At 41.6% G+C, this 14,053-nt stretch overlaps 1 protein-coding gene across 1 annotated transcript; it reads left to right on the top strand.

Annotated features, from left to right (window-relative positions):
* Positions 1–10,574: 10,574 nt before the first annotated feature.
* Positions 10,575–12,620, top strand: LOC130294420 (transcription factor HES-5-like). Its single transcript, XM_056544175.1, has 3 exons — positions 10,575–10,702; positions 10,816–10,996; positions 11,514–12,620. Exons 1-3 carry the CDS (start codon positions 10,643–10,645, stop codon positions 11,765–11,767), a joined length of 495 nt encoding a protein of 164 aa, XP_056400150.1. The 5' UTR covers positions 10,575–10,642; the 3' UTR covers positions 11,768–12,620.
* Positions 12,621–14,053: the final 1,433 nt, after the last annotated feature.

The raw sequence follows: 14,053 nt of genomic DNA, 5'->3' as shown, positions 1-14,053 counted from the left end.
GCCTGGAATACCCCTTTAAAGGCGTATTCCAGGCAATAACTTTTTTTTATATATCAACTGGCTCCAGAAAGTTAAACAGATTTGTAAATTACAATGAAAAAGAGGTAGCGTGCACTCACCGCGGGTAAACAGCTGCAGGCCCAAGGTCCGGGATCACCACGGCATAGACGGAGACGGTAAGGGGCGCTCAGAGGCTATGCCGTGGTGATCCCGGACCTTGGGCCTGCAGCTGTTTACCCGTGGTGAGTGCACGCTACCTCTTTTTCATTGTATTATTGGATACTTTATCTAGTGTGTGCACCCCGCAGGTGCTGCTTTGTAACTTATCGGGTCCGGAGGCTGCCAGTGTACACCAGCGGTATCGTATATCTGTATGTTCAGCTGCACGGTGTGCTCTCTCCTCCTCTAGTGGTTTTAGATTTGTAAATTACTTCTATTAAAAAATCTTAATCCTTCCAATAGTTATTAGCTTCTGAAGTTTTCTGTCTAACTGCTCAATGATGATGTCACGTCACAGGAGCTGTGCATGATGGGAGAATATCCCCATAGGAGCTGGACAGCTCCCGGGACGTGAGTCATCAGAAAGCAGTTAGACAGAAAACAGCAACTCAACTTCAGAAGCTAATAACTATTGGAATGATTAAGATTTTTTAATAGAAGTAATTTACAAATCTGTTTAACTTTCCGGAGCCAGTTGATATATATAAAAAAAGTTTTTGCCTGGAATACCCCTTCAATGTTCGAAATGCATTGCCGCAGGTGTTTCTTGGATATTTTGTAAAACCTTTTGCTGATAATAATAAAAAAAAATAAAAAATCCACAAGAATCCCCACCAATCATGAGAACAAAGATCAACTACCCCTTAGAGCAAAGGGAGCTGCGGCACACAGACTTGACTGTCACTCCATTCAGTACATCATTCTGGTATGTTATTCCATCCAAAAAAGAAAAAAAAATGTGGTAGTGTCTCAAGGAGCGCACTGAGTACTTATGACTCCAAACATAGGCATCAAAAATAGATTACTTAATTCAGTCTAACATGAACTTGTTAGATGATCAGACAAAAATGAACTCACAATCTAAAACGACCAGCTCATATATATATATATATATATATATATATATATATATATATATATATACACACACACATACATACATACATACACACACACGGGGAGATTTATAATTGCTTTTAGAGCATTTTTTTGTCTATGTTTTGGCGCAGTTCAGGCGCAAACAGCATATTTAGTGACTTTTATGAGTCTTTTGATATAGACAGTTTCACTCTTTTTGCCTACCCGTAGAACTTTTTCTTTTTGCCCATGCAGTGGTCATGTATTTATCATTTGCGACTTTTGTCAAAAGTCGCTATTTTGTGTGCAAAGGTACTTTTTAAGCGCAAAGCTACACCACCTACCAGTAGGCAGAAGCTGAGTGCCAATCATAGCTGAGTGGTCCTGGCAGCTATCTGCCACCAGGACCCATCTCTAATGCCAGATATCACTGATCACGGTGATGCCCGGCTTTAACCCCTTAGACACCGCAATCAAATTTGATTGTAGCGTCTAAAATGCAAATAAAAATGTCCCGGCAGCTCTGTGAAAGTAAGTAAAAACACCTAACCTGCCAAATTCAGGACCCGGGAAAGTGTCTACTTCCTTCCCTCACAAGCATCTAGAAAAAGTGTATGTGGTAGAGCTTTTCCCACCACAGCAGAGCTGCGCAAAATTCATCATCCTGCTGCACCTTCTTGATATATAAAATGCTCGCTAGTCAAACCTACCACCCAAATAAACGTGGGAAAATAGCGCTACCGTAGACATTATTTGAGAAATCTGGGCCATATAGTCTAATTAGCATCCTACTTCATAATACATACAGTTCATCCTTAATAGTTCCCAGAATTACCCCTTCATAGCACTATTAACGATAAAGAGCTAACTAGTTCTGGTGTGTTCAGAAGTCTGATAGAGAGTGAATGGAGTGGAGGCTGAGCATGTGCGCTGCTACCCATATCACTCAGGGGACAAGAGACCTCCATACTTGTGATCAGTGGGAGTCCTAGTGGTTGGACTCTCACCAATTAGCTGGATTTCATCTATTCTGTGGAAAAGTGATTAAACCTTTTCTTTTTCTTCTTAATTTTTTCTTTTTTCCAAAAGAATCCAATAGCAATAAAGCATTACAACTGTCAAATGCACAACATTTTCCTTAACCTTACAACCCTACTACCCACAACCTCTGCGCTTCTGTGATTCATCTCCTAAATTACCAATCTCCCATTCTCACTTTCCTCTTATCTTTCCTTGATTGTGGGATCCCTGCTTACCTTCTTATAAATCACATGAAGTGCTTTTTTTCCCCTAAGAATCCTACTTGATCTACAAATTTATGTGACCTCCCACAAAATAAATTTTTATCCTTAAGGTACAATCACACTGCGGAATTCTGCGAGCAGAATGCCGCAAGTAGAATTCCGCGCAGTGAACAGTACCATCAGTGTGAATGGGTCTTCCACAAGACCCGTTCACACTGCGGAATTTCAGCAGAGGACATTTCCTTTGCTGAAGTTGTTCCACACAAAGAAAGAACATGTTCATTCTTTGTGCGGAATTCCACGAGTACTGCATAGCCGTCAATGGTGACAGCGCAGTGCCCCGTGGTCCTACTGCCGCCTGACGGAATCTTTGCTCACGGAATTCCACGAGCGGAGATTCCGAAATGTGAACATACCCTTAGTTCTTCTAAATGCTTTATAGACCTGTAAATGCCACAATTTCTGATTTTCCCCTACACCATACAGTCTTCATTTCATCAAAGGGCTTTACCAGGCCTTGCTCAAACAATTGTCCCATATAGGTCATACCTTTTTTGCTTCCCGAATAAAATATCTATTCCGTTATTAAATTCTTTCAATTTGGTGTTTGACCTAATGGTAGTGCATACAAAACTAACATTAATTTTACAAACTCTTTTATATAACTCGAAACAATTCTACACCTTTCATGCAGATTGGGGTAGCATATAATAAATAAAGTACCTTGGGAAGGACAATCATTTTAATAATTGAAAGTCTATTAGTATAGTGGGAGCCTCAACCAAACTTCATTTAAAAAAATAAATTTCATTGATATGTTTTAAGTTAAGGCCATCAAAATATTCAGTCCAAGAACCAATACTGACCCCTAAATATTCCAGTGAAACCACTCTTGCCTATAACTCTGACCCCACTCACTGGTGACAACTCTTCTACCACCAGGGGAATGGAAGACTTCGCCCAGTGGATATTGAGTACCTAGAGCTTCTCGTATTCTTCCACAATCTCTATCACTTTAGGCAACATTACTTCTGGATTTTTCAAAAACAATAAGATTTTGTCTGCATGGTGTAAACAACACCTCTGTCACATCCCTCTATAACCTGGGTTCTCAACCCGGGGTACGTGTACCCCTCGGGGTACGCCACGGGTTGAGCAGGGGTACGCGAAAGCGCTGACAAATACCAGCCATGCATTGGTCAGTGAGCTGTAAGTGAGCTGCGTGGTTGCCGGGGAGACTTGTGACCTCCCCTGATGTTGTGCGGACTTGCCGCACAGTGCAGGAGGATGTCACAAGTCAGTGCGGCCCCACCGAACAGGACCCACTGCATGGAGGAACACCACAGGGGACCGCAGGATGCCCAGCAAAGGGGGAAAAAAAAAGTTAAAAACAACTGTATGGGACGGAGGGGGACTGTATGGGACGGAGGGGGGATGTATTGGACGGAGCACAAGGCATTAAGATGGAGGGGGGAGAGGGATAATGGCGGAGGGGGGATGGGGAGTAATAAAGCACAAGGCATTAAAATGTAATGCCATGTGCTTTATTACTCCCCATCCCCCCTCCGCTATTATCCCTCTCCCCTTCCATCTTAATCTCTTGCACCATTTCCCCCCCCCCCCCTCCATCTTAATCCCCTTGCGCTATACCCCCTTCCTCTGATTCCCTTTTCCCATATCGGATAATAATGGCACAAGGGGATTAATATGGACGGGGAATAACAGCACAAGGGGATTAAGATGGAGGGGGGGATGCATCAGTATAAAAGTAAGAACACGCCTTTTGTCCGCGGGTAACCCTCGCGCGCAAGTTCTGCGCGAGGGGGTACCCGCAGACATACTTTCAGCCTTTGGGGGGTACAGTCACCAAAAAGGTTGAGAACCACTGCTCTAGAAAGATAACATTTACCAGATTGTATATTTTAATATTGGATACCCCTTTTAAATATTTAATCCAGCTATAGGACATAGTACATTACAATAAGGTCTTGTGCACTTGACAGAATTGTGTGCACACAACCAGCATATGAGTACATGGTGTCCCTACTTCATACGTAATTTTATTGCACAATAAATGATTCTATGGAAGAACACCTTCGTAATACGGCATTCAATGGGACTTTTAAATTGAAGGTATACAGAGGTACAATATGTGCTCATTGATTTTTAGGTGTACTATGTTATAAATCAAATGAAACTATTTTCATTGTGGCCAAAAGTTAAAAGCATGTTTTTTTGTTTTTATGGGATCCACTTGTATAGAAAGGTTTGAATATAGTTTAATAATAGTTGTAGTGATTTCTACCGACTAAATGCATACTAAAGGTTACTCCTTTGGCATTTTTTTTTTTTAAAGTTTATAGACATATATGTGCTAAATATACATCACATACAAAGCCTTTTATAAACAAAGAGGTTTGGCAATTGCATTCTTTCAGGAGAATATGGACATGGTTATCGAGACATGAACCATAATATATTCTATAATAATCGGTATAAATTCTATAATACCAATTAAAGACATTGTCCAGTTAAGAAAACCCGCTGTCATATATCCCATTAGGGAATTCTGAGATAATAATGGGGGGAGGGGTCTCCTATTCAGGATCCTCCTCTCATGACCAGAATGGAGAGTGATTACAAGGAGTGTGTCTCTCTCTGTGAAGGACCTGTCCCATCCTGCATTATGCAGACATCCATTGATTTGAATTAGCACTGTGTAATGCCTAATTTTCAAGGGCATAACTAGAGTCCCATGGCCGTACAACTGCAACCTTTACGACCACTATTGCTATGCCACTGCCTTTTTCCCCTTGTTGTAGTGCTGATGGCTGATAGCCTAAGGTGGGCTACATTTTTTGAGTTTACTGTCAAGGGAACATCTAAGAAACCCTGATTTTCTGAAGTGGAAAATGCCTTTAAAGGGGAACTCTAGTACATGAGTACTTATCTCCAGAATCATGTGGATAGGGAATAAGTGTCTGATCTCCGGCTCTCCCATAGAGATACATGGAGGGGTGTTTTGGCCACTTCTTTGTGCCGTAGTCGACAGTAATCTGTGCATGGAGCGGAGGTCACTCCGTGCATGGAGAGAGCTGGGATGCCGGCCAGGAGACTGCAGGGGGACCCAGTGGTCAGACCTCCCGCAATCATACACTTATCCACAGGATTCGGTGGATAGTGGATAAGCACTCATATACCAGAGTTCACCTTTAAGGACCAGTCTATTGTGGACCTTTAGGAACAAAAAAATTTTTTCACTATGAATTCCATAAGCCACAACTTTTTGGTTTTTCCATTGAAAAACCTGTTTGATGGCAAGTTGGGTTTTTTTGGGAACCATTATGAGGGTACATATTTTTTTTTTAAAGATACTGCAGAATTGACATCTAAGGGGTTAAACTGACAAGATAAGCGACAACATCAATGCCAACCAGCGCAGCACATACAATGTGTCGGCAGATAAGAACCATATCGCCCATCTAGTCTGCCCAATAATGTGAGCTATATAGTACAGCAGGCAGCTATGCCATCCACTGGACTTACTATTATGTCAGCAGATTGAGATATAGTTTCATGGAAAAATGTTCCAGGATAATTTGTCATTTATTAAAGGAGAACTCCAGAATACAAAACTTGTCCCCCATACTGCCGGCAGTAAAAAAATAAAGATGTACATACCTTCCTTCGCTCCGCCGGTGCCTCTGGTAACCCACTCTGGTCTCCGTCGCGATTCTCTTCCTGGTTGCTGGTGGTCGGCGAGTCATACTGCACTCAGCCAATCACTGGCCGCAGCGAAGTCCCGACTCGGACGGCGATAGGCTGAGCGGCAGTGTGACGTTTTCGACCCCTGCTGCCGTTGTAGTGAAGAATTTTGTTTCTTGAAACGTTCTCACTAGAGATGAGCGAACTTACAGTAAATTCGATTCGTCACAAACTTCTCGGCTCGGCAGTTGATGACTTATCCTGCGTAAATTAGTTCAGCCTTCAGGTGCTCCGGTGGGCTGGAAAAGGTGAATACATTCCTAGGAAAGAGTCTCCTTGGACTGTATCCACCTTTTCCAGCCCACGGGAGCACCTGAAAGCTGAACTAATTTATGCAGGAAAATTCATCAACTGCCAAGCCGAGAAGTTCGTGACGAATCGAATTTACTGTAAGTTCGCTCATCTCTAGTTCTCACACTGCCGCTCAGCTTATCGCCGGCCGAGTCGGGACTTTGCCGCGGCCAGTGATTGGCTGAGTGCAGTATGACTCGCCGACCTCCGACAACCATGAAGAGGATCGAGACCGGAGCCGGTTACCGGAGGCACCGGGGGAGCGAAGGAAGGTATGTATCTATTTTTTTTTTTTACTGCCGGCAGTATGGAGGATAACTTTTGTATTTTGGAGTTCTCCTTTAATGGAAATCTCCACTTATTCTGTGCTGAGTAGTCAGTGACTGACAGCTCAGGGTTACGTTTTTTTGAATGGAAGGCACAGGCTGGCAGGAAACAGCTATAAAATATAATCGGATGAGCTAATTTGGAATACAAATATATAGGAATTTTTTAAAACATATTAATGTATCACATCTGGTGCCATTATGCCACATTTTGCTAACATAACTGAGAAATGGTATTTGTGTATTTTTTGTATTGTATTTTTAGCCTCAGAATTACCGTTATCCTATTGCAACAGTTAGAGAAGTGTGGATTAGTAACATTACCCCCAAAGAGTTTTACCATTACAGTCTGAATACTCTTCACACTCTCTTAACGTTATCAGGTTTTTAGGGGTTTCTTTCGAATTTTAGACATATAATTACATATACATGACTGTATTCAGACAAAGAATACAAAGACTTTAACAGCCTGGAATGTATGTGAATAGAGATTATGGATATAGATTTGGAACAAGCACTGTCGTCAACCTCTAGGCATTAGGAGAATCAATGACCACCATCTGAGGTGCACAAGACATGGTCCCCAGAAGAGAAAGAGGGATGGTTGTTCTGTGGACCATATTGCCTTTACACACAGAATGAGCTAATCTTTGGTTTCTAAGAGGCCGTCTGAGAAGTAGTGACAGACACTTTCCCACAAGTTTACAAAGAGAGCTGAAAGCCTCACAGCTGCTTCACCACACAAAAGACCTGATCCTATAACAAATGCGAGGAGAGGAGAATAGACTTGTGTGCTTCAGCCCTACCTGGGTTTAGTTACATGTAGGTAAAAAACAATAAGTGTGTTTAGTGTGCCGCTCGGCCAGACAAAGGGGTTATGTTCTTTATTTTCTACAGTAACAGCCCCGCACCTACCGAAACCTGTATCCAGGACTTCAAGAGGATCTGTCACCAGTAGGCACCGCCGGTATTTTTATATAAAAAAAATACCGGCCATGCAATGGCCGGTATTTCTCCAACTAATCCTCCAACTCTCAGAATGTTGCACCATATACTATACCAATGTTTCCCAACTAGAGCGCCTCGAGCTGTTGCAAAACTACAACTCCCAGCATGCCCGGACAGCCGTTGGCTGTCCGGGCATGCTGGGGGTTGTAGCTTTGCAACAGCTGGAGGCACCCCTGGTTGGGAAACACTGACCTATACTATATAGTCTAACATGCTGGGAGCTGTTGTTTTCATTTGGGGCAGCTGCTGAGCCACAGGCTGTATCAGGGCATGCTGGGAGTTGTAGTTCGTAACTAACTGCAACTCCCCAATTTTATAAAAAAAAAAAGAAAAAGATCAAAAAGTCAGATCAAAACAAAAATGGTACTGTTAAAAACTGCAGATCAGGGTGCAAAAAATGAGCCCTCATATAGTCCTGTATAAGGAGAAATAAAAAAAGTTATAAGGGGTTAGAACAGGATTAAATTTCCCCCGCATATGTGTGTATCCTGTGATGTAACGCATATATAATTCAATGTGCAAATTAGCATGGACGGTATCTTATTGCAAGAAAAGTGGCAACCCTAGTCACCATAAAGACTTCTTAAAGAGATCATTGGGATAAAACAGGGGCTGTCGGGCAGAAACTGCACCAAATGTATCATGGTGGTGTGCAGTGTATGGGTGCGTTCACACGCTATTTGTTTTTTGCGGGTTTTCCGCTGCGTATTTGAAAGTGGGCGGGCTCTTCTCGGCTGTCCGCGGCTGATTCTCCACGGAGGAATTTACGCTGTGGAAAATCCACCGCAAGCCCCATTGAAGTCAGTAGGGACTGCGGCGGATTTTCCGCAGCGTAAATTCCGCCAAGGAAAATCTGCTACGGACAGACGAGAAGAGCCCGCCCACTTTCAAATACACAGCAGAAAACTCGCAAGAACAAATAGCGCGTGAGCGCACCCTAAGATAGCATCTGTTAGATACTTTACTGTTGGCTGGCTTATGTTACAGCAATATCTGAGAAAGTTGCAACAGCACTCTAGGTCAAAAAATGGAGGCTCTTAGCGCACTTTTTGATCAAAATGTGTCCCCCCATCCACCACGCGGAGGTGGCCTCATATCGGATGGGACCCTAACATGATAACTCACCTCTGCTGTGCATATAGCCTCTGACTGTGACTTTTTTTACCTAGAGTGCTATTGCAACTTTCTTTTTTGTACATTTTGTATTTGCCACAGCAGCGGGCACCTGTGTATAAGGTTGTTGTGCTGGCTATTTTTCCTTTTGTTTTTACAGCAATATCTGAAACAAAATAATGGCACATGTCGCTTGTAGATTTTACACATTTCAAAATGGTCTAGTTAGGTGCAAAAAGTCCCTAAATTAAATCATTAATTTGGCCATTTATGGCACAATGTGTGCAAGAATTCTGTCGCATTTCACATACTTCTTGATATTCCCACAAAAAGTCCACTCAATGGGGTTTTATTTGGTACTGTTAGTCTTTGTTCACAAGGCGGAATTTCTGAGCGGAATCTGTCGGAAAAATTCTGTTCGGAACTTCTGTTGCAGCAGAGTATCATTTATTTCAATGAGGTTCTGCTCTACTGTGCACACAGTGGAATTTCCGTGGCAGAAACATATGCAGAAATGCAGATTTTAGTGTCTACAGGAACAATAAACAAGTTAATTGTTTCTGCTTATTTCGCCCGGAAATGTGCTGTGTTCTATTGAGATGGCACATTTTTAAGCAGTCCTAGGACCAGCGGAACATGCAAATGTAAGGAAAGTCCATCCCCTATCTATCTATCTATCTATCTATCTATCTGGTCTTTTCATTAATACTTCATGTCTATCTATCTATCTAATCTATCTATTTATCTATCTCACATTTATCTATCAATCAATCTCATATCTATCTAACAAAAAAGTAGCATTATCCAAGGTGAAAATGTTATGCAAAAGTGATGGGTGCAGGCAGGTATGGAGGGCCAGGAGGGAATACCACAATGGAAAACCTAAATGCAGCTCCATTAAATCTGCAAAAATAGTGACGTGCTGAGGGGAATGCGTTTTTGTTTCTTTCTATCTATTATCTGTCTAATATCTACCTATCTATCTAATATCTACCTATCTGTCTAATATCTACCTATCTGTCTAATATCTACCTATCTATCTATCTATCTCTGTCTAATATCTACCTATCTATCTATCTAATATCTACCTATCTGTCTAATATCTATCTATCTAATATCTACCTATCTATCTAATATCTACCTATCTATCTATCTATCTGTCTAATATCTACCTACCTATCTATCCCTCTCACTCAGACATATAGTCTGCCTCTGTTTGTTCCCTTCTAATACCTCCCTACCTGTTATCTATATCCATAGTAGACATTTCCTTCGGTCTCCCTCCTATCTATCCTTTCAGCTTACACGGTGGGTCTCTGTGAGTGTGTCCGCACGTGTGTCAGCAGAGATTAGCGCACTACCCCTCTCATAGCTGTCTCTTGTGATTAGCAACTTCCCGCCAAAAGCAAAACGCTGAGAAATTCATGAATTGCTGCAAATTGTTAAGTGTGTGCTGGCAGAATGCTATTGATCGGGGGCATTAGTCAGTGGGCTAGCTCTGGTGAAGGAAGCTTTTTTTCCCAGCACAGGTCACGTCATTCCCAGCACACTATACCCCTCTCACACACTCCCCACCTGCTCCTCTGAGACTAGCTTATTATGCCCAAGCCATTCACTGTCAATGCAGCATGACATAATGGATGCCTCCTCTATTGTCCCTCCAGCTCCTGCCATTGGCTGCAGAGTGTGGGAAACTATAACAAACCTCAGACTCACATATCTTTAGCCAGGCCGGGGACTATAAATAGGAGGCAAAGCCACCCTCAGCCAGAACACTCCATCCAAGGATCTACACAAGTCACTGATCATCTCAGAAAGATGGCACCTAGCTCTGTTTACCTGGAGCAGCATAAGGTCTCCCCAAAGGAAAAGAATAAGGTAAGGGCTGAGACATTATTACATTAAGTATCCGTCCATATATATTCTATAACTATAAATGCAGTTGATATAAGGTGACATATGTAGTAATGACATGAATCCTTCGTTTACAGATGAGAAAGCCCATTGTAGAGAAGATGCGCAGAGATAGGATTAATAGCAGCATCGAGCAACTCAAACTTCTATTGGAAAAAGAGTTCCACAAGCAACAGCCCAACGTCAAGCTGGAGAAGGCTGATATATTGGAGATGGCCGTCACCTATCTCAAGCAACAGACATTGCCTCCAAATAACAGTGAGTATCTCTTCTTTTGCATTAGGCTTATCCTTCTATAACTTGCTATGGGTGTACAAATAGTTTGAGTTCTCCTTTTAAAGGGGTACTCCGGTGCTTAGACATCTTATCCCCTATCCTTTGGATAGGGGATAAGATGTCTAAGCACCGGAGTACCCCTTTAAAATGCTGTGGTTACTAGAACAGTGGAATATATGTATAGTGGGCAGACATAGTTGTGGCCTTAGTCTACTATTGAAGATAATGTGCTTTTAGGGTGCTTTCACACAAAACAGAAATATTGCAGATTTGTGGCAGATTTGTCCAAATAATTTCATAAGGAGAGTGAAAATCTACAACAATCTGTAACAAGTCTCCAACAAATCAGCGGAAAATCTGCAACATTTCAGTCCTGCGTGAAAGCACCAAGGACAGATTGGGTATAGTAGTTCTACATAAGAATTTGACTTACATTTTTTTTAATGGTTTTTGCGGTTCTTGTCCAATCTCTAATGTTTTGCTTCTTTTTCTTCCTCAGCTATAGTCCATCAAAGTAATGGTCTGCAAATGGAGTTCAGCGATGGCTACAACAGATGCTTCAATGAGGTACTCAGCTTCCTCTCCGTCCACCAAAATCAAAGGGCCACCGAAGTCAGGCTATTGAACCATTTCAAACCCAATGAAGATGCCACCATATCTTCTTCTCCTTCTACTTCATCTCCTGCCAGATACTGTCACGTTAAGCCATCAGATCTGAGTAGCAACAGCAACACTCTCTGGAGACCTTGGTAGATGGACTCTATACTCATGGACCCAGAGGACTTAGAAGCGTATTCAGTCACTGTCCTCTCCCTCTGTAGGAAACATTTTCCTCAACCTCAATGACTAGGAGGTTGATAGATCTTCTCTAAAAGAATAGAGTGTGGCTGAAGACTCCAAACAGAGGTCTACAGTCTAAACTCTGTTCATTTGTATTGTATACTGCAACATTTGTAGGACATTGTATGTCAAGATCTCGGCCACTGAGCTGTGGTAGAGTATAACTTCAGCATGAAATCTTTGGAAAGATTATTACTATTTTTTTTGTATTATAGCGAGTGGATTTGGTCATTCCAGCCTCTACACTACATGTCCCACCAGTGGCAGCTGGAATGGTTAGATCACCCACTCGTGGTCTAGTAAATACAATATTTGTGTATGTAAAAGTTTAGTTACATCTATTCTCTAGATTGAGTTTGTATGAGAAATGTCTCAAGATTCAATGTAAAAGCTTGTAGCTTTAAATGTAAAACACATAACCCAACAATAGGACGCCAAGGTCTATGTGCACGTGAACTGTGTGATCCAATTTATGGATACAGCTGTATATGCAGTCCGTTTTAGGGCGGTGTAGTAGAGGCCGCGTCCTGATGTGGGTTATGTATTATGTCTGTGGAATATTTCTACTACTTGCTATTTTGATAAAAATAGTTTATGCTTTATGATAAAGGTGAAGGGGTGACAATGTATTTCATTTTGAAAGTCAGAATTGTCTCTTGTAATTGCAAAGTGTTTCGCTTCTAAAGTGGACTTTGGAATTATGTTCTTATATGCATATTATATATGCACTTTATGTGTCTTTATTTGTTGAAAATTAAATATATTTTTATACTAAAAAAATTTTTTTTTATTTCATTGCGCTTAGCCTTATGCATGCAAAAACTATGTAATACAGTAAGTACTTTATAAGAAAAATACTTAATATTCTAGGGGAGGGGTATCACTAGTACCTTTTTCACTCCACTTCTCTAGCTTGCACTTTTTCCCTTATGCCAGTAACAAATGGGCTACATTTAGCATTATCATGTATGATAAAAGTTAAAGGGGTATTCCAGCCAAATACATCTTATTCCCTATCCTTTGGATTTGGCCGGAATACCCCTTTAAATAGACATCAAGATTATTTAGCACACCAACTGAGGATCTGCAGGGGCCGCTCAGGCAAACCACAAGTGCAGGGTCAAATACGACATGAAGAAGAATCCAGCACTCCAATAGTCCATACAAGCTTTATACTTTATTACAAATCCATTAGAAACAGGGTGGTATACACTTCTCAAACAAAATAAGACAGACTTAACGGGTTTCCGTGGGGGTTACTCCTTAGTCATATGATTATGACTAAGGGGTAACCCCCACCAAAAACCGTCAAGCCTGTCTTTTTTTGTTTTAGAAGTGTTTCTAATGGATTTGCAATAAAGTATAATGCTTTTATGGACTATTGGAGCACTGGATACTTCTTGTATATCACATAAGATTACTGTGGCACATTTTTCAAAACACTTTTTGGCGTTGTGGATTTCCTACGCCACCCGTTGGAGTGGAGTGGGATTGCACAAAAATTTGGTAAGTAATTTTTTTTTTAATGTAAAATAATAAACATGTATCATAATTTTACTCCAGCTAAGTCACATTAGAAAGCCAGAAAATGGTGCATTATACTAATAAATATGCTGAAGTAAAGGCAGCAATTAAAAATGGCGCAAATTATGGCAACATATAGACTCAAAAGCCGATATGATAAATTCCCCAATTCCTCCAAATAAAACACATGACAAGTGCAGGGTCTGAAGGGCCAGTGCATGAGACAGAAAGTATGTGACTGCCCCAGTTATGCACAGATCCACCTTACCCTGCACTAAGCATGAGGACTATATGAAGCCATAATATATTGCCCATTAGAAGTCTATAAGGTAGTGTTCTCCAACCTGTGGCTCTTCAGCTGTTGCCAAACAATAACCCCCATCATGCTACAGGTGGGTAACACTGCTATAGGGGGAGAATACCCCCATGGAGCTTAAGGCTCCCCATTGAATATGGCTAACAACGTATAGTTCTGCTTTCCATTTTTATTGGCATCCCTATATAGAGGAAGCTTCAGGTTACCCATGCAGCGACAGACCCCCTATACCAGTGGTCTTCAACCTGCGGACCTCCAGATGTTGCAAAACTACAACTCCCAGCATGCCTGGACAGATCATAGTGGGGATATGGATATAGGATAGATTGTGGCAGCCGCATCACTGACACCGCAATCAA

The sequence above is a fragment of the Hyla sarda genome, chromosome 10 (assembly GCF_029499605.1).
Source record: "Hyla sarda isolate aHylSar1 chromosome 10, aHylSar1.hap1, whole genome shotgun sequence".
In the NCBI taxonomy this organism is placed as follows: Eukaryota; Metazoa; Chordata; class Amphibia; order Anura; family Hylidae; genus Hyla; species Hyla sarda.
Note: the sequence above shows the minus strand (reverse complement) of the source record. Positions and strands in the feature narration are given on the sequence as shown.

What these genes read in the sequence shown, in the direction of transcription:
- LOC130294420 (XM_056544175.1), top strand. Translation starts at nt 10,643, where the DNA reads ATGGCACCTAGCTCTGTTTACCTGGAGCAGCATAAGGTCTCCCCAAAG. An exon ending in CCCCAAAGGAAAAGAATAAG is followed by an intron (nt 10,703 to 10,815) that starts GTAAGGGCTGAG and finishes CTTCGTTTACAG; the next exon opens with ATGAGAAAGCCCATTGTAGA. An exon ending in GACATTGCCTCCAAATAACA is followed by an intron (nt 10,997 to 11,513) that starts GTGAGTATCTCT and finishes TTTCTTCCTCAG; the next exon opens with CTATAGTCCATCAAAGTAAT.